Source organism: Vigna angularis, chromosome 3 (genome assembly GCF_016808095.1).
Source record: "Vigna angularis cultivar LongXiaoDou No.4 chromosome 3, ASM1680809v1, whole genome shotgun sequence".
In the NCBI taxonomy this organism is placed as follows: Eukaryota; Viridiplantae; Streptophyta; class Magnoliopsida; order Fabales; family Fabaceae; genus Vigna; species Vigna angularis.
The window spans coordinates 32,749,664-32,768,881 of record NC_068972.1 but is presented as its reverse complement, the minus strand read 5'-3'; the positions used below and the strand labels follow the sequence as shown (position 1 = coordinate 32,768,881).

The 19,218-nt window shown below is 31.8% G+C and overlaps 1 protein-coding gene and 1 long non-coding RNA gene across 2 annotated transcripts; one reads left to right on the top strand and one right to left on the bottom strand.

Moving 5' to 3' along the window:
* Window positions 1-6,842: 6,842 nt before the first annotated feature.
* Window positions 6,843-7,969, bottom strand: LOC128195973 (uncharacterized). The gene is made up of 4 exons (XR_008247944.1): window positions 7,883-7,969; window positions 7,286-7,586; window positions 7,103-7,165; window positions 6,843-6,882 (listed from the first exon to the last, which is right to left on the bottom strand). It is a non-coding gene; the product is annotated as an uncharacterized LOC128195973 (long non-coding RNA).
* Window positions 7,970-12,344: 4,375 nt separating this feature from the next.
* Window positions 12,345-18,095, top strand: LOC108325650 (glycinol 4-dimethylallyltransferase). Its single transcript, XM_017558745.2, has 13 exons — window positions 12,345-12,462; window positions 12,555-12,605; window positions 14,273-14,565; window positions 14,688-14,771; window positions 14,871-14,945; window positions 15,523-15,606; window positions 15,698-15,787; window positions 15,877-15,978; window positions 16,251-16,346; window positions 16,443-16,514; window positions 16,598-16,696; window positions 16,835-16,939; window positions 17,054-18,095. The coding sequence occupies exons 1-13, from the start codon at window positions 12,411-12,413 to the stop codon at window positions 17,093-17,095; spliced, it is 1,245 nt and encodes a 414-aa protein (XP_017414234.1). The 5' UTR covers window positions 12,345-12,410; the 3' UTR covers window positions 17,096-18,095.
* Window positions 18,096-19,218: the final 1,123 nt, after the last annotated feature.

The window sequence follows — 19,218 nt, the reverse complement described above, 5'->3', positions numbered from 1 at the left end:
AACCTATAAAACCAACCCCATGGAAACAAAAGAAATAGAGAAACAAGTTAATGAATTATTGAATAAAGGGTGGATCCAAAAGAGCCTAAGTCCTTGTGTTGTGCCTGTGTTGTTGGTTCCTAAGAAGGATGGATCTTGGAGAATGTGTACAGATTGTAGGGCCATCATCAATATAACTGTCAAATATAGGCACCCCATTCCTAGATTAGATGACATGTTAGATGAATTACATGGAGCAAACATTTTCACCAAAATTTATCTCAAAAGCGGGTATCATAAAATAAGAATTAAAGAGGGCGATGAATGGAAAACCGCTTTCAAGACCAAGTTTGGTTTGTATGAATGGTTAGTCATTCCCTTTGGCTTAACCAATGCTCCTAGTACATTCATGAGATTTATGAACCATGTCCTTAGGGATTGCATAGGAAGTTTTGTAGTGGTCTACTTTAATGATATCTTAATCTATAGTCAAGGTCTTCAAGAGCATCTTAGCCATGTCAGAAAGGTCTTGCTTCTTCTTAGAGAACATCATCTCTTTGCCCACTTTGATAAATGTACTTTTTGTCAAGAAAGTGTGATTTTCCTTGGATTCAAAGTTGGAAAAGAAGGTGTACATGTTGATCCTGAGAAGATCATGGCCATACAAGAATGACCAACCCCTAAGACAGTAGGAGAGGTGAGAAGTTTCCATGGATTAGCCAACTTTTATAGAAGATTTGTAAAAGACTTCTCCACCATAGCATAGCTGCTCCTTTGAATGAACTAGTCAAGAAGGATGTTCCTTTTATTTGGGGTGATAAACTAGTTTTATCTTTTGAGACCTTGAAACATAAGTTAACTCATGCACCTATTCTAGTCTTGCCTAATTTTTCCAAAGCCTTTGAACTAGAATGTGATGCATCTCGGGTAGGGATAGGAGTTGTTTTAATTCAAGAAGGTCATCCCGTAGCTTACTTCAGTTAAAAACTTAGGGGACCTACTCTAAACTATCCTACCTATGATAAAGAGTTGTATGCACTCATTAGAGCTTTAAAGATTTGGGAGCACTATTTGGTAAATTGAGAATTCATTATACATACTGACGATGAATCGCTCAAGTATCTTAAAGGGCAAGGAAAGTTAAATAAGAGACATGCCAAGTGGGTGGAATACCTGGAGCAATTTCCCTATGTCATCAAACACAAAAAGGGGTGTACTAATGTTGTTGCGGATGCTTTATCTAGAAGACATGCATTATTAGTAACCCTAGGCTCACAAATATTAGGATTTGATGATATAAGAGAACTATATAAAAATGATGAAACATTTGCATCCACTTATTCATCATGTCTTAAGAAGCCTTTTGATGGATTCTATCTTTCTGTGGGGTATCTTTTTAATAAAGGAAAACTTTGTATACCCCAAGGATCCATTAGAAAACTTCTTATCAAAGAGAGTCATGGAGGAGGACTCATGGGCCATCATGGAGTTGATAAAACTCTAACATCTTGAAAAGTAAATTCTATTGGCCACACATGAGAGTAGATGTTCAAAGGCATTGTTCTAAATGCATAGCTTGTTTACAAGCTAAGTCAAAAATTATGGCTCATGGACTCTATACACCTCTTCCCATAGCTAATACCCCTTGGGAGGACATAAGCATGCATTTTTTTCAAGGATTGCCAAGAACTCAATAGGGGTATGATTCTATATTTGTGGTAGTAGATCGTTTTAGTAAAATGACACATTTTATACCTTGCCACAAAGTAGATGATGCTAGCTATATCTCTAGACTCTTCTTTAAAGAAATAGTGAGATTGCATGCCAAAACCATAGTGTCTGATAGAGATATTAAGTTCCTAAGCCATTTTTGAAAACTTTATAGGAAAAGCTAGGAACTAAACTTCTGTTTTCTACCACATGTCACCCACAAACTGATGGGCAAACTGAAGTAGTAAATAGATCTCTATCTACCTTATTAAGGGTAATATTAAGAGGTAATAACAAAAGTTGGGATGATCATCTACCTCATATTGAATTTGCTTATAATAGAGTAGTTCACATGACTACTAATCCTTCTCCTTTTGAGGTTGTTTATGGTTTTAACCCTATTACACCTCTTGATTTACTTCTTTTTCCCGAATCATCTTCTTTTCTTCATAAAGTAGGTGTATCTAAAGCGGAGTTTATCAAGAAGTTACATGAGAAGGTTAAAAACCAAATTATAAAACAAACCCTAAAATATACAGAATATAACAACAAAGGGAGAAAGAAAATAGTTTTTGAAGAAGGAGACTTAGTTTGGCTTCATTTAAAAAAGGAAAGATTTCCCTCTTAGCGAAAGTCCAAACTTAGTCCAAGAGGAGATGGTCCTTTTAAAGTGGTCAAAAAGATAAATTATAATGCATACATATTAGACCTTCCTGAAAGTTATGGTGTCAGTCCTTCTTTTAACGTCTGCGACTTAATTCCTTTCACAGGAGATGATCAACAGGATGAAGCAAATCTGAGGACAGATCCTTTTCAAGAGGGAGGGTCTGATGGAAGACCATCAAGGAATCACATTGGACCTCTTACTAGAGCCATGGCAAGGAAGATTCAAGAAGAAGAAGGCTCACCTAACACTTTACTTCTATGGAAGGCTACTTATGAAAACCCTTCTTCTCTTGTCTAAAAACTAATATTTGTAAATAATGTTTTTGTAGGATACAATAAAAGCAAGAACTATGGCCAACCAATCATATTTGGGAAAAGCATTCTTCAAGGAATCAGCACCAGGGTCGCTCAAGCGCCCTCAGACAAGGGGGGCTCCAGCGTAGATGCACCAAATGGACTTCTCGGCTCACGTGCGCCTAGGCACCCTCAAACAGTGGGGGTTCCAGTGCCAGTGGAGCTTCCTGAAGCACGTTTTGGCAGCATTGTCCATGTGACCCAGCATGCTTTTCGTGACCCATCTGACTTGGCCTCCAAGCTCGTTTGTTATTTTTAATTTTGGAGGGAAATTAGGATAGAATTGAGGCTCTTCTTCACCTATAAATAAGAGGGCCTCTCCTTTGTAATTTTCACTTTTGAGCTTAGTGATATGCTGCTGAATTCATTTCCCAGCCCTATTGCTCTTGAGTCCCTCTTGATTTTCTACTTCTCCACCCTTCCTCTAGCTTCCTTCCACTGTAGGAAGGCCTTCTAAGCTGTAAGGTCTCACCCACACAATTCTCTTCTCCTAAAACACTGTAAACACTTCATTATCTTCCATTTTCCGTTGCACCTATTTCCATGGTTGTTCTACTCTGGTTTGGAACTCCTCCTTGAGTGAATCCAGCTGGAAGGAGCATTCCATCAATTCCTCTACTCCTTGCATATTCTTCTTCATCAACATTCATACCTATCACTTACAAGAGCACTAAGAAATTCAAATAAATAAGTTAGTCCAATTTTTATAGAAACCAAGATTTGAGAATTGAAAGTTGAAAACATAAAGATAAAAATAAAAATAATATATAGAAAAGTAAAATAGAAAAAGGAAAAACATAAACAAAGAAATAAGGAAAAAAAGAAACAAAAATTGCAGAACATGAGCACACCAACCAAACAATAGTTTCAAAATGCAGAATGATTATAATAGATTTCCCAAAAAACCTCACTCAGATCCCTCTTGTTGCAAGATTACTTAGTACTCTCCTAAGGTGATGAATACTACTTTCCTTGTTCTTTAAGGTAAAAACACTCAGATCCATCATGTTGCTTTTATCTAAGCTTGACACACCTCACCCAATCCCTTGGCCTAAAAATGTATCAAAACTTGCATTAAGAACCAGAATAGTGGGGTCCAAATACACAATCACGTCGTTTGTCACTCGGGTGACTTCTAATATCTGGGTTGATTTAGCTTGTTTGGCTACTGAAATCTCATCCCTAGGACCTTCCAACAACTAGATCATGCTCTAAGACGTACCCCAAAACAAGCTTTAAGCATAAACCAAACCAGTAGAAAATATAAACATTTGTAGGCAAACTGCATAAAAGAAACACAAACAAAACAACCATACAATTAGCAAAGAATTCCACTTTCCCTATTTTCTAAAGTTAGAACACTCAGATCCCTCATGTTGTGCCTACCTAAGTATGACAAACCCTCACCCAATCCCTTGGTGCAAGAAGGCCATCAAACTTGCTTTAAGTTCCAAAATAGTGAATCCAAACACACAACTTCATCCCTGGTGATTTGCACATCTGGTTTGATTTAGTTAGTTCCGCTACTGAAATCTCATCCCTAAGAACTTTCAATAAATGCATCATGCTCTAAAGTGTACCCCGAGACAGGCATTAGGGTCAAACTAAATCAATGAAAAGTCTTTAAAACTAAAGCCAACTGCATACAAAACAACATTCAAAAAGAAAATTCACAACAATGTCTAAAAGAGCCATAAATGTCCAAATTTCCTTATGTTGGAACACAAGTCCCCGGCAACGGCGCCAAAAACTTGTTGGCTGCAAAACCAACGGCAAGTGCACCGGTCGCAGTGTAGCAAGTGATAAATATCGTTCTCTCCCAAGGGACTTGTGCAACACATGACAATTCTTCCTTTTATAACTCAATTAGACATCAAAGTGCACAAAACAACACAAGGAACTCTTTTTGGTATTTTATCAAACAGTTGGTGTGCAAGGAATTTAACATAGTGTATTTACAATTTGTCAAGATTACAGTTCATCCACTTCATTCTCATACATTTACAAACAACTCAATTCCATCAATTAGGTGTTCAATTTCAGTTCTAAGTTCAAGTTATATTTTCCAAAACATCAAGAACCACAATTCATGCATGGGTGATCAATCCAAAGCAAGCCTTAAGCATGGAAATCAAATACTAACATTGAAATGGAAAAGCATATGTATTAACATCACAAAATACACAAGATTCAGTTTATTACATCTAATCTCAACAAATAGGGAAAGCTCTCCGTGGTAGAGAACTTAGGGTTCTACAAAATTGAAGAGATAAGGAAGAAATTGAAACCATAGAAGTGTGCATAGCCTTTCCCAAGGTTCTCTACAACTGTTCCATGCTCCAATTGTGCTTCCCCTTCGCATCTCCATCTCCAATTCGTGACCCATCTTCTTCCTCAACCCAAAAGGGGCAAAATCACCATTGATGAACCTTGAAGCTCAAAGAGGAGAAGGGAGAGCTTCCCAGCACCCCAAACAGCCTCCAAGAGCCTGTCACAGTATCTCTAGGTGAAGAATGAAGTGTAGGAGGAGAAGAATGCCCAAAACTCGCGAGAACCATGCTTAAATAACCCATTTTGACATGTCAGCGTCGCCACCGCTCAACGATAGAACCTTGGCGCTCAACATCAGCCTTCGTGGTAGCTCTTTGGAAATGTGTCGCTCAACGGTGAAAAGTGGAGCTCAACGCTAGAAACACTGGGAGCTCTTTGTAAGTGTGGCGCTCAGCGCTGGAAAGTGGCGCTCAGCCCTAGGCAGTTTTGACAGCATTCTAAAATGTAAGTTCTTATGCAATTCCAAAGGCGTCCAACATGGGTATTTGCTTCAAATTGATCTGTTATTGTCCCAAAACATGTTTCCTTGAGTTCTTGCTTGTTTTTCTCCACTAGAATTGTTTCCTATTAATTTATTTCACAACTCAAACAAAGAGATTATAGGTAAAAACAAGCATATACTAATTAAAACACAAGACAACGAGAAAAGACACTAAACTTGAGGACAAAACAAGGTAAAAGTTATGAAAGAGTTTATTTATTCACAAAATATACACACAAAAACACGTAATATCAACGGTTATCAATCAACGATCAAGAAAAGTCTTGCTTTTTGTGAACATGAAGGAATTGATTGAAATCCAAAGATAGAAAATTAACAAGTTCGAAGTTGCCATAGTTTAAAAAGCTATTAAGGAAAATGAAAGTTTGGTGAATGGATGTGGAGGTTACAAATGATCCAAAAACTCTATTGGAAAGGAAAAAGTCACTAGTGGAAAAATGACATTTTATAACGTACAAAAATGATCTTTTATAACGTAATTACTGGGGACATAGTTCTGGGCGATATAGTAAGTCTGCGCATTTTATAACGTAGTAGAAATTTACGTTATAATATGTTGAACATATTATAACGTAGTTTCTAAAATCCGGCATAATATGCGCAGTTTATTATGACAAATTTTCATTTGTCCGTTATAATAGGTGGAAGGTATTATGACGTAAAAGTTTTTGTACGTTATAATATGTGATCTATTATTATGTATATATTTTTGTACGTTATAATATGTGATTAACGTATCATGACGTACATTGTTTAGTACGTTATAATATATGCTTTTTAAAAAAAAAATTAATTATTATATTTGAAAATTATAATAATATACTTGTATTATCATCTCATTCAATCCCATTTATAATCAATATAACTTCAAATAAAAAAATTTAATGAAACTAACAAAATATATTCACTTGAAACATTAAATAGTGTAATATTTAATACATCATTTATATTATGCAGATTTAAATGATTCAGATACACTTGTGTTAAATGATTCAGCAGTAGTTGATTCACATCGTCTACCCAAGAACAAATCTCTACTCATTGACAGCAATTTGCATCCCCAAGTAAATGCCCAGAAATGGAACACTATGTTCTCAAGCATACTTAGCCGCAAGAATTTTCCCTTGCACTCCTCCATCACCAAAACCTCCAGGAACTAGAACACCGTCAGCGCCCTGCAGAATAAGTCCAATTACAGAAAACCAATAAATAATATATCACTATATGAGATTTTAACATATATATCAATATTGAAGATCTGAAAATGGAATAAATATGTTTAGTCTAAATAGTAGGAATACCTTTAAAAGATTCCATGCAACTTTATATGCCTCAGGATCCTGCAGCAATATATTTTAATCAATCGTCAGAGGGTTGCATAAAAGCAAAACCAAAACCAAAAGGTCAACTAGCATAAGTAATGTAGTAGATAGATCAGTAATCACCTCTTTATGTTTCAGTATGCATATTGAATAAAAAAGAAGTTGTAGAGAATCCAAAAGGAGGAAATTATTATGTAAAAAATAGAAGGGTTCAGTTACTAATTTAGGAGTAAGTTACCTTGAGAACAGAAAGATATGCATCTGAAAGGCCTGTGTATTTTCCCACCATTGCAATTCTAACCTGAGGCACGTAACAATTGTTGTAAGCTCTACATTGGCCACTATTAAGATAAATAAATATCTATGCACATGTTTTTTCTTTTTCTTTAGATGATGCATATTTGAGATGTCTGCCACTCACAGTTTCATCACATTTGTCATAAATTTTTTTCCTTGCAGTCGACTCCTTCAAATTAGGCTCTGCTGCAACACTGTAAATGATAAAGGAATTAGTTTGAAGACCCAAACACTTTAGGATAAATTCAAAGGAAAAGGTTTAGGATATTGCATGAACTTAAACCACTTAAAATGGAAAAGTATGAAATTCAATTTTAACAAAAAAAAGAAAAAAAGAAAATCGTCAAACCCATGAAATTAACAAATTAAACTGCATAAATACAGTTCCAGCAGTGCTTCAATAAAAGGCATGGACTCAATATCCCCTGCATGAAAGAAAGTCATTCTAAATTAGTTGCTTTAAAATATAGCCAATCCCTCCACCAAGTGAGAAGAAACTTGGTGGTTGCCTTAGAATATAGTACGAAAAATATGAATATGAATATTATTTTCTCCCACTGTTTGCTAAGTATAATTCATTTTCAATTTTTAGTTTTCAAGTTCCATCTAACCCATAATCTTTAGAATTAAATATGGGAAACAATTGAATGGATATAGAAATATAATATTGAAAAAGTTCTATCTTAATATTGATTGAAAGTTTTCTCTGACTATTATTTACCTATAGTTCCACCCAATTCAATGACACAAACATCAGCTGACCCTTCTTTCCCGTCAACTAGTATCTTTGCCACTCGTTCTATCCATTCTTGGATAGCATCTGTTATGTGTGCAACTACCTAAAAATAAAGCAAAAAACAAAAATGAAAACCAAGGCACCAACAAGAATTACAAATAGCTTCAAAGGGGAAGAAGAATCAAAGACTAAGCATACCTGTACGGTCTTTCCAAGATAATCTCCTCGTCTCTCCTTCTCAATAACAGACTATAAACATCCAAAACAAAACAATTAGAAACATCTGGCTCACCTGATACATTTTTCCAATAGTGATGTTATTGTCGCGAGTTAATTTAATGCCAAAAAAATGTTCGTAGTTCCCAAGATCAAGGTCAACCTTCCACAAACAAAAAAAAAAAGAATGAAAATGGCAATCTAAAACTTTCAGAGGAAAACAAACTGCAGATATCCTCTTTTACTACGACTCAGAAAGTTTTAGCTTGCACTTATGAAGTAAAATGAGAAAATGAAAAGAGCAGGGGAAAGTATAACATAACATACAACCTCAACCTTCCATTGAATTTAGAAGGAAATAAAAAATCTAATAACTGTCATCTTGTTGTAGAAAATTTTCATTTGCTTACCTCTCCACCATCATCTAAGACGAAAACCTCCCCATGCTCGAAAGGAGACATTGTCCCCGCATCAGTGTTCAAGTAGGGGTCTGCAAATGATGGAAAAATTAAAACAAAGATAAAAAGAGTGAAAATAGCATTCATTACTTTACATAATATGATAATAAAAGCAAACAGGTTTTATTAAAGTTTCTATAAATATGAAAACAAAATTAACAGGATAAAGAGGGGAAAAGTGTTACAGAGAAGAATGTGAACTATAACTACGGTTGGAAGAGCGGCTCTGAGAAGATGACTGTAGGCGCGACGCGAATCCTCGAAGCTTCTTCTAGAGAGAAGACGCAGCGAAAATATGACAAAAAGTCGAAGAAGAACAAGAAACAGAGGATTAAACTTGATAGAAACCCTAGAAGAAGAAGGAAACCTATTCTGGACCGATTGATCGGTGTAAATCGAAGTTGAATCGGTGAAAAAGGTTTCTGATTGTGAAAACAAGGTTTTAATCGGTGGAATCGAATGAAAATGGTGAAAAGGAGAAGAAACCCCAATAGAGGGTTTAGCTCTATGAATGATTCGGTGGAAAATGAAGGATAGAGGAAATAGAGATGATTCTGTGAGTGAAGAAGGCTTGCCGTGATGATGAACGACGTGCGACGAGGAGATGTCTCTCGAGAATGAAAACGCCAGGAAACCGAAATGGAGAAATGAGAGTGAGGCTCTCTGATGTGAGAAATGAAAGTGCTCTCTCGAATGCGCGAGAGGAAATGAAATGAGACCTCCAAGCGTGACAGCGAGAGAAGGAATACGTTCCACAACGTGGCTGAAGCGCTGAAAATGATGTGACTGATGACGGAGATGCCGAGAAATGCGAGTGAGAGGGATGAGACGAAGAGCGGAAGAAAGGAATGAGAGTGAGAGTGAGAGTGAACTTAGAAATGAAATCTAGCGAGAGGGAAATGAGAGAAATTAAAGAGGAAGAGATATTATAACTTATTTCTAAAACTCCGTTATAATATATCAATAATAGGGTTTGAACTTATTTACAAGTTTACCACCGCATTTTATATTATAACTGATTTTTAAAGTTAAGTTATAATATGTCTTACACTTATTTACAAGTTTGCCACCGCGTTTCATATTATAACTGATTTATAAAACTATGTTATAATATGTCCTATTTTTATTACCATCTTGCCACCGATCAACCTAGTATGACGGATAATTTTTATACGTTATAATAGGTTTGTTATAGAAAAGTATTTTTCCACTAGTGAGTATTCTGAATGAGGTATGTTTCGGAGATATAATTTTTTTGTAGTGGACGTCTACTATTGATTGCATAGACGTTATATTTCTACTCATCCCACAATATAACGTCTCTGTAGGTGAAAACCAACATTAAAGGACATCAGTTATTGACCTTTCACACGTTAATTAACATATGACATTGGATTTTAAGTGATTAAGACATCTAATTTATTGCATTAATTATTTACAACAATCTCATCGGTTAATGTTAATGTTGGCGCTTTTTGTTTTGGACATTAAACATTAAATGTTTTATACTAGTGATATACGTAATTTTATTATACTTAAATGAATAATTTTATATCATACTTGTTATGTTATTAAATAAAATATATATTAACCCTTCATAATTCTTTTAATTTTTATACATTAAATAAAATATATACTTTTATATTTTTATATCATACTCATATATAACCATCTTAATGTACGAAACAATATTTTATATATATTTCTCATATATAACCATATGACCAATAAAATATTTACTGATTTTATTAATTATTAACTTTTGTAAAAGAAAAAACCTCGAATTATCATTTTTAACATATTGTCTAACGTAGTCTTTGTAAAAAAAAAAGTGTTCATGTTAAATAAATAAATTGAATTTTCTTTGTCTTAGGTTTTAATTTTTTTTTAAATCAAATAAACATTTTAAAAGATATAATTGACTTAATTAATAAGAAGTGAAATTTTTTATATTGTGATAAATAATTGATTTTATATATATTATATTCTTTTATAACATTTTTATAGATTTTTAATTTCGTTTATTATAAAGAATAAAATTACATGATTAGAAATTTAAGCAAAAAGATAGAAGTTTCGTGTCAAAACAGAATATACAAAAAAAGTTTAATAAAATTATATTTTAAAATTTTTACTTAAAGATAACATTTTATATTATTTTTTTATTCAATTATTTTCATATATGATGGTTTGAAAGTGAATCAATATATATGTACATGATTAAAAATATTAAAAGAGTAGAAAAAGGAAAAACTAATAAACTACGTACATGTAAACAAGTGAATTAATATCAAACTAGCATAGAACATGAATATAATCCTTAAGTATTTATTTTAATAGTAATAAATTTAATGAGTATTAAGAAATGATACATCATAAATCATTTAATATTGTAAATAATTAATTGTTAGTTTTGATAAAAATTCATTAAAAAAGTAAGAAGTTACTTAATTAAATATATTTATATGAGATATTATATATATATATATATATATATATATATAAAGTTTTTGTATTATCTTATATACTTTAAAAATATGTTTAGCCAAATAAAAAAAATTAAATATGTTTAGTTAGTTAAAAATTTCAACGTCTTATCTTAATACGTAATTTTTCTATTTACAAAGTATATTTAGTTTGATTAAAATGATTTTATATAGTTATTTAAAAAATTATTTAGATATAATTACATTCTTTTTATTCAAAATAAATATTATTTTGGCCCACGTGAATAATGGACAAGTCTACTAATAAGCCTTGAAACACATATAACAATTCTTAAAAGGCTTAAATCCACTAAGATAACACATATAAAATAACTATTTTTAAGACTTAGCCTAACCATATACAATGTCACAAATTAAAGCTGTATAAAGTCATTATTGTCTATTTATCAGTTAACATAATAAAAATTTAATTACTATTTACTATCCTATTATATTGATGTTTTAATCATTCTCACATTCTCACAATGTCAATCTATTTACAATCTTATCAAAATTAATTCACGAAACATTCCTCACTCTCCCTCTTATCATGAATGACCATACTTTACCCTTTAAGATGTAAATCACTAATTTAAAAGTTATTTTCGAAATTTCTCGCCTATTATTGTTCCTAATATTTCTCTGAAGCGGACCAAATGTCTAGTGAAGAAGGAGAAAACATATTTATATAATCATGAGTAACCCTAGTGTTCATATTTTAAAGTCAAGTACAAACAAATAATTTCAAACAATCGTAAATAAATAACTATATTATATTATTTTTATTTTAATAAAACAGAATACCACAATAGAGCTAAACCTAAATATATTTAGATAGCTGGATAATATTACTTAAAATATGTGAAAGATATAATCAATTAATTATTAAATGATTAAAATAAATTATCTCAATTTTATTTTTTCTGTTCTTCTTTTTTCGAAACTTATATAATATCTTATTTATCATTAATGGCATCTTTTAGCTTTAAATATACATTATTAAAATCCATGTCATTCACAAAGTCTTTCCAAACCTTTTAAACCTTTACGTTGTAAGCTTATTAAAATCTTTTAAACTACTAAATCCTGTTATAAAAGTCTTTTAAATCTTTCTTACGCGAGACTATTGTGTTGGATTTGATTATTTTGCAATTGTTTGCCTGCAAAACGTTGACTATGTGCATTGTGATAATTTTCTATGTACCAATCAAATTTTATATCTTTTTATGAAAAATCAAATTTCATTGTCTTTCTGCCTATAAAATCTCCCATTCCTACCTTCTCTTGTACAAGGGTATCTCTACGTTCTTATCTGTTCTATAGAGTTTAGTGTTCTCTCTGTGATCAGTTTCCATGGCTATGGCACATCTAATATCTTCTCCTAACGTCTCTTCACTCTCAACTGGTACTTATACTCACTCTCTTCTATTTTGCTTCATTTTTCACTGCAAAGTTATTTTCTGAATAATACGTGGAAGTATTTACTGTGAATAATAGGTGCAAATCTTTGGGACAGGAAACTCTCCTTCAACAGTATTTACTGTGAAAGTATGTCCCATCACTTATACCCTATTCCTTTCAACTAACATTTTTTATGGTTAATTATTTTGTTACCTTTCTGATGATTATCTCACTCTTTCACATCTTTTTTTCATGTATTAACTATAATATTAAAAAAGGCACATGTTGATGGAAACTTTAAGCTTTACTATAGTCTTCAATTGGATGTAATAGTGGACTTGTTTATATTTCATGATAACTAAATTTCTCACATGATCTCTATTTACTATATCCTTCTTACAAACACCTATTATTTTTTTAAATTATTTTGATATTAGCATTAAATAGTACTGTACTGATCATTCGTTAATTCATTTATTTTATTGTAAAATATATGTCCAGAAACAACAATAATTAAAATTGATCATTTTATATATATATATATATATATATATATATATATATATATATATATATATATATATATATATATATATATATGCTGGTAAATTTAATGTAATTCACAATAGTTTAAGAGTGTAAAATTTTAAAAATAAACTATTATATATCGGTATACTTTACTTTTAAATTTATTTATAAAATATTTTCAAATAATAATAAGGTATAAATATGTCGCTATATTTAAAATGATGCAAAAATAATTATTCATAATTAAGGATAACAGTTAAGAAGAACGGGATTTTTTATGGAGACATAAACTTTAAAAATGAACGTATAATTATTTAAAAATGTATATGATAGTATCACTTAAACTAAAAGAAGAAATAAAGTATGAGAATATTTATTTTAGGTGAATACAGTATTTTAAATGTTAATAAAATTTATATTAAAATATAATATTTAAAATATATTTTCTGTTACGTAATCTTCCAAAGTAGCTACTTCACAAATTATCTTCCAAAGTAGCTACTTCACAAATTATCTTGCAAAGTATCTTAAAATTTAGGATAGGGTTGAATTACGGCATTGTTATACTACAGTCAGGCCTTGAACATGAGAACAATTTCCGCATGGTGGGCACGTGGTCCTATTTTGGTGTTTTTACTTATTAGTGACGAAAAACATTTGTTTTCAAATAAATAATAAGCATAAAATGTTCAATAAGGATGCAAAAGACCCGATTGTCGAATTCCGACCTAATTGATCAAACTTATAAATATGAAAGTAAAAATAATATAAAAAAGTATATTGGAATTTGTGGTCTTTAACTTTTTTTCTTTTAAATTTTCCGTAATAAAAATTCATTCATTTTTTTAAATATATATATAATGTCCTTTTTTGTTAATAGATAAATAAGTATTTTCAAAATTACGAAAGGCATATGTACATATTGTTTTTTAACAAATACTTAGGAGAAGAAAAAAAATTAAAGATGGAATAAAGTTTCGCATAATTTTTATATAAATTAAAAATTAGTTTTAGAAAATAAAATACGTTTTTTTTAATGTTTTTATAAATATTATATATCGTTAATACATTTTTCTATTTGGAAGTAAGTGACTTATGAATTTGACTTTCGTTTAAAACCAAAATTTTCATATTAATTTTTTTAAGGTTTTAACCAAAAGAAAAGAAGAATATTCTCTTTTTCTACAACGACTTATTTCAATTTTCAAATTATTTATTGTCTAATTATTCATCATCTTGACATGATTTTAAATATATCTTTTTGTGCATGCTACAACTTTGAACAGTTGGTACTTTAAGTTCACATGGATCAAAAGCTTCTAAGCACAATATAAAAGCTCAGATACAGTATAATATTCCTTTGAGGTTTCAACAATCACCTTTTAATTATCACTACAAAAGCATCGAAAAAGGAGCAATATATGAAGAAAGCAATAAAAGTTATGTTGTGAAAGCCGTCAATTTACCATCTTCTGAGTCAGAATCTGAAGCTTCCAACTCCAATAACATTGTCGACTCTGTCAAAAATTTCGTGGCCGCTTTGTACCAATTTATTTACCCTTACGCAATGTATGGTCGAGTAAGTAAATACTGTTCCATCACTCTCATAATTAATATTCAAAGTTATGTTGTCCCTTTGTATTAAATTCTAATTTGGATAATTAATACCCTTCTTGTTTTAAATTGACCTGTATTTTATAGTCATCAGCGGCAATTTCTGCGTCTCTCGTTGCAGTAGAAAAATTATCAGATATATCTCCGTTGTTTTTTATTGGTTTGTTACAGGTGACACTCCAAACATATTGTTTTTTTAAAGACAACTGAAAATTACCGTTTGACTTCAATAAAAAACATTCTTTTGACTTGTTTATTCTAATGTTTCAGGCTTTGATACCTCACTTGTTTATGGATCTTTTTGTTAATGGCGTGAATCAAGTGTTTGATTTTGAAATAGATAAGGTATGAAACTTACTATGAATACAAATAATTGATTTCATTATTCGTTTGTTTTATATACCGTTTGTATATATTCCATTAAAACATATAATAAAAAATTGTTGTTGTATAAAACATATAATATTCAGAAACATATATAAAGACAAAGTTTACACAAGAAAGTCAGTGGTACAACAATTTATATAATTTTCCTTTTCAAACTCCTTTCCGTATAATTGAAGTTTACTGACGTACTCCCGCCTTTTTCTTAATGGGAGCATCAGCAAACCCTCACAAAATTTGACCAAACACCTACCCATTTTTCTTATTTTAATTAATTCAGATTATGGACATACTAAAGTAATTTTACATGTGATTTATATATTACCAAATTAATTAAAATAATTGAAAATATAGTTGGATTTTTGGAACAGTTTATTTATTGTACTTTATAATCTTGAAAATGGTGAGAATACTTAACGAGTCCCTTTATATTTTCTTGTAAAAAATAATCCCTTTATAATTTTGAACCTATAGTTACTATATCCTTTGATAGGATGCAACTTTTTATAGTTAATAAAACTTTTGAATTCTATTGCAGATAAACAAACCATATCTTCCATTGGCTGCTGGGAAAATATCCTTCAGAAGTTGTGCAATTATTGTTGCCTTATCTGCAATTTTGGTATCATATAGATCCATCACTTTTTAGAATAAAAGATTTTAAGATGAGGTTCATAGAAAAAGGAGAGTTACGGTTTTATACTGTTTTACAGGGTTTAGGGCTTAACTTCATGATAGGTTCTCCTGCATTGATTTGGAACTTTGTGTTGTCCGCAACATTATGGACTTGCTATTCTGCCAATGTAAGTTCTTTCCAATTGCATTTAAAATGTGTATTATGTTTAAAGGTATAAGTATTAGCGCACTGAGTATTCTTATATATATTCTGCAGTTGCCTTTATTACGATGGAAGCAAAATCCGGTGCTGGCATCATTACTCATGTTTGTTACTTGGGCATATATATTTCCAATTACATACTTCTTTCATATGCAGGTTCTGTCCTATCACTATTCTTGCCTTTTATAGATCTTAGTTTTGGATAAGCATGTTCCAACTTATGTAATAATAACAAATATTCATCCCAAGATTTTTGTGTTAGTTTCCTTTGATACACAATCAACCATTTGAATCCACTGGATTTAAAAGCATGATTAAAAGTTGTAGAAATAATGAATATGTGTTGAGATAAGAATTAGATGTGTTATATTATACGACAACCCCTTTCGTTTGTTATTAAATTGCTAATTTATGTAACAAATATTCAGACGTTTGTGTTGAAGAGGCCACTTCTGTTTACAAGATCTCTGATTGTTACTATGCTGTTCATGAGTTTCTACTCTACTGGTATAGCATTAGCCAAGGTAAAAATGTCTTTATTTTCTCGAAACATATGTATTAACTTTCCAACATCAAACTTTTGGTCCAATAATGTAAAACCTTGTATTGGATTTGTGTAGGATATACCTGACGTAGAAGGAGATATAAAACATGGCGTTGATACTTTCGCAGCAAGTTTAGGCCAAAAAAGAGTATTTATGTTTCTTAAATTCAATATATTTTTTTGGTTATACCTTCTTTGTATAGCACTTAACTGATTCTAAATCTTTGATAGCTATTTTGGATTTCTGTTGTCCTTTATGAAATGGCATTTGGAGTTGCCTTCTTGGCAGGAGCATCATCCTCTTTTCCCTACTTGATTAAATTTGTCACGGTAATATGTTTATTATATGTATATAGGTTGAAATTTTAGGTATGGAGTATGATTTTGATAAACAATAGACTGTTTTGTTTGAGTATTTTTTTTCACATGATATTTACAATCTCTAAACTTCTATGTGTTATGTCTTAGTGTCTTGGAAATGTTGTTCTTGGTTCAATTCTGTGGTACCAGACCAAATACGTAGACGTGACAAATCCAGCTTCCACTAGATCCTTCTATTCATTGAACTGGAAGGTAATTTTTCTCTTATATACACTCTTTTACCATTTCAGTAGTTCAATATCAAGTTTATAATTTAAAGGAAAGAGTTATCTAATAACGTTCGAACTGATGTGTTTGTTTTTGCAGTTAATGATGGGAGCACACGTTCTCCTTCCTTTAATTAAATAAATGCAACACAATAACATACAGACCCTTCGACTTCTAAATGATCATCTAAATTTATTGAAGCCATATATGTGTTCCCTATATTCAATGAGTTTTGCATCATTAAGATTATATTTGAGGAAATGAGTTCTTTGAGAATATGATATGAGTGGACTGAGTTTCTTTGTGATGTAAAGTGTTATTTTATAAATACACTCAATATAAAATCACCTACCACATGTCTTTCGTCTTATATTGTGTTGGTTGGTACCAGACAGAGTGTAACGCAGCAGAAAGCGTGTTCGGTCACTTTTTTAAAATAAATTGGTCTGTTTTTAGAAAATCAATTTTCTTTCAGAAAATTTATCGAACAGTTGATATGCGTAAAAGATAAAAAATATAGGGAATAGAAAATCACACGAGTAATTTTTATACTGGTTCAATTCAACAGAATCTACATCCAGTCGTTAATCACTATAAAAAGTGATTAACAGTTCCACCAAAAAGATGTTTCACAGATTACAACAAATAGTGAATAAAACAGATAAATAAACCTTCCTTCGATGAACGAACCGGAAGGAGAACACTCTGCCAACTCGAAGAGAACCGCTCCGACTATCGACAAACGAAACGCGAGCTTCTCCTATTCACGAGACCAGGCAGAGCACCTTGCTAACTCGAAGAGAGCTTGCTCCGACTATCGACACACGAAACACGAGCCTCTCCTGTTCACGAGACCAAGCAAGGAAACTTGAACTATAGCTTCTGAGAACTTCCTCTAACAAACAGTATTCTGCAAGAGCTTCTGTTCAACGACTATCTCATTTTGAACTTCACAAAAACCCAATATATAGCCACCTGTTCTGAATATCTAACGTTTGTTAGCAAAATGATGAAGATGAAGTTTTGATGATGTCCAAATCAAGTCAAGAAGAAATCAAGATGTTAGGAAGACTTGTATTGCTATGGAAAAGCTTTTGTAATAATTATAATTTAGTGTCTAGGACTTAGACATTTGAGTGTTTTTGATTCCATGTAATTTCATACCATATAATCAAAAACCAGAGTCCAAAGTGCACTGTATTAATCGATTAAAAAGGGTCTTAATCGATTAAAACGAGGCTGACAAATGAAAACCAAAATTGCCTCTGGATTAATCGATTAAAGCTTGGATTAATCGATTCCATAATCGATTAATCCTGAGATTAATCGATTAAAACAGTCCGTTGGAGGTTCCAGAGTTGAAGACTAGCCGTTACACTGGAATAATCGATTAAAGCCTAAATTAATCGATTAGTTAATCGATTAAACCTGAGAATAATCGATTAACACTAGCCGTTAGAGGTTTCATATTTGAAAAACTAGCCGTTATACTTAGTTTAATCGATTAATACTTGATTTAATCGATTAAAACAGTCAGATGGCTCATTTTCGAAGAATGGAAGAGACTTTGGATGAGTCTATAAATAGACTCTCATTTTCTCTCAAGATAACTCTTCCCTTGTGCTCAAATACTCTGAAACTCTTGAGAATTGTGTACTCTTGCTCAGCTAAGGAAACTCTGTCTGTAGAGTTGGTGAAATACTGCTACGGTGATAGAGGAATAGCTGGTTCATCCTTGGTGCATCTAAGGAAGTGTTTGGAAGAGGAATTCATCCTTCGTGAAGTATTCGGAGGAAGTGTTTCATCCTTTGTGAAGATTCAAAGGAGGTGTTGTTTCATCTCTTGTGGCTTCAAGAGAGGTGTTTTCTAAACTTTTACAAATTGTATCTGTGTGATTGTAGTTTGTAATAGTTTTGTGATTAGTGAAGTGTTTATCTTGTTTTTGAGATAAGCGACTGGACGTAGGATTGGTAAGATCCGAACCAGGATAAAATCAACTGTGCAAATTTCTCTCAACCTTACTCTATTTTATTGTCTTTATTATTTGCTAAGTAAGTTTAATTGAGTAGAAATTTTTAAGGCACACGATTTTAGTAAGAACCAATTCACCCCCCCTCTTGGTTTGTTATCCTACGCTAACCATTCCGCTGCAGCCGCTCTGACAACGTTAAGTCCCAACTGCCACGAATAATCGATTATTGTAAGTGATAATCGATTATTCAAGTCTGTTACAGGTTTTTAAAAAATGTGATAATCGATTATAT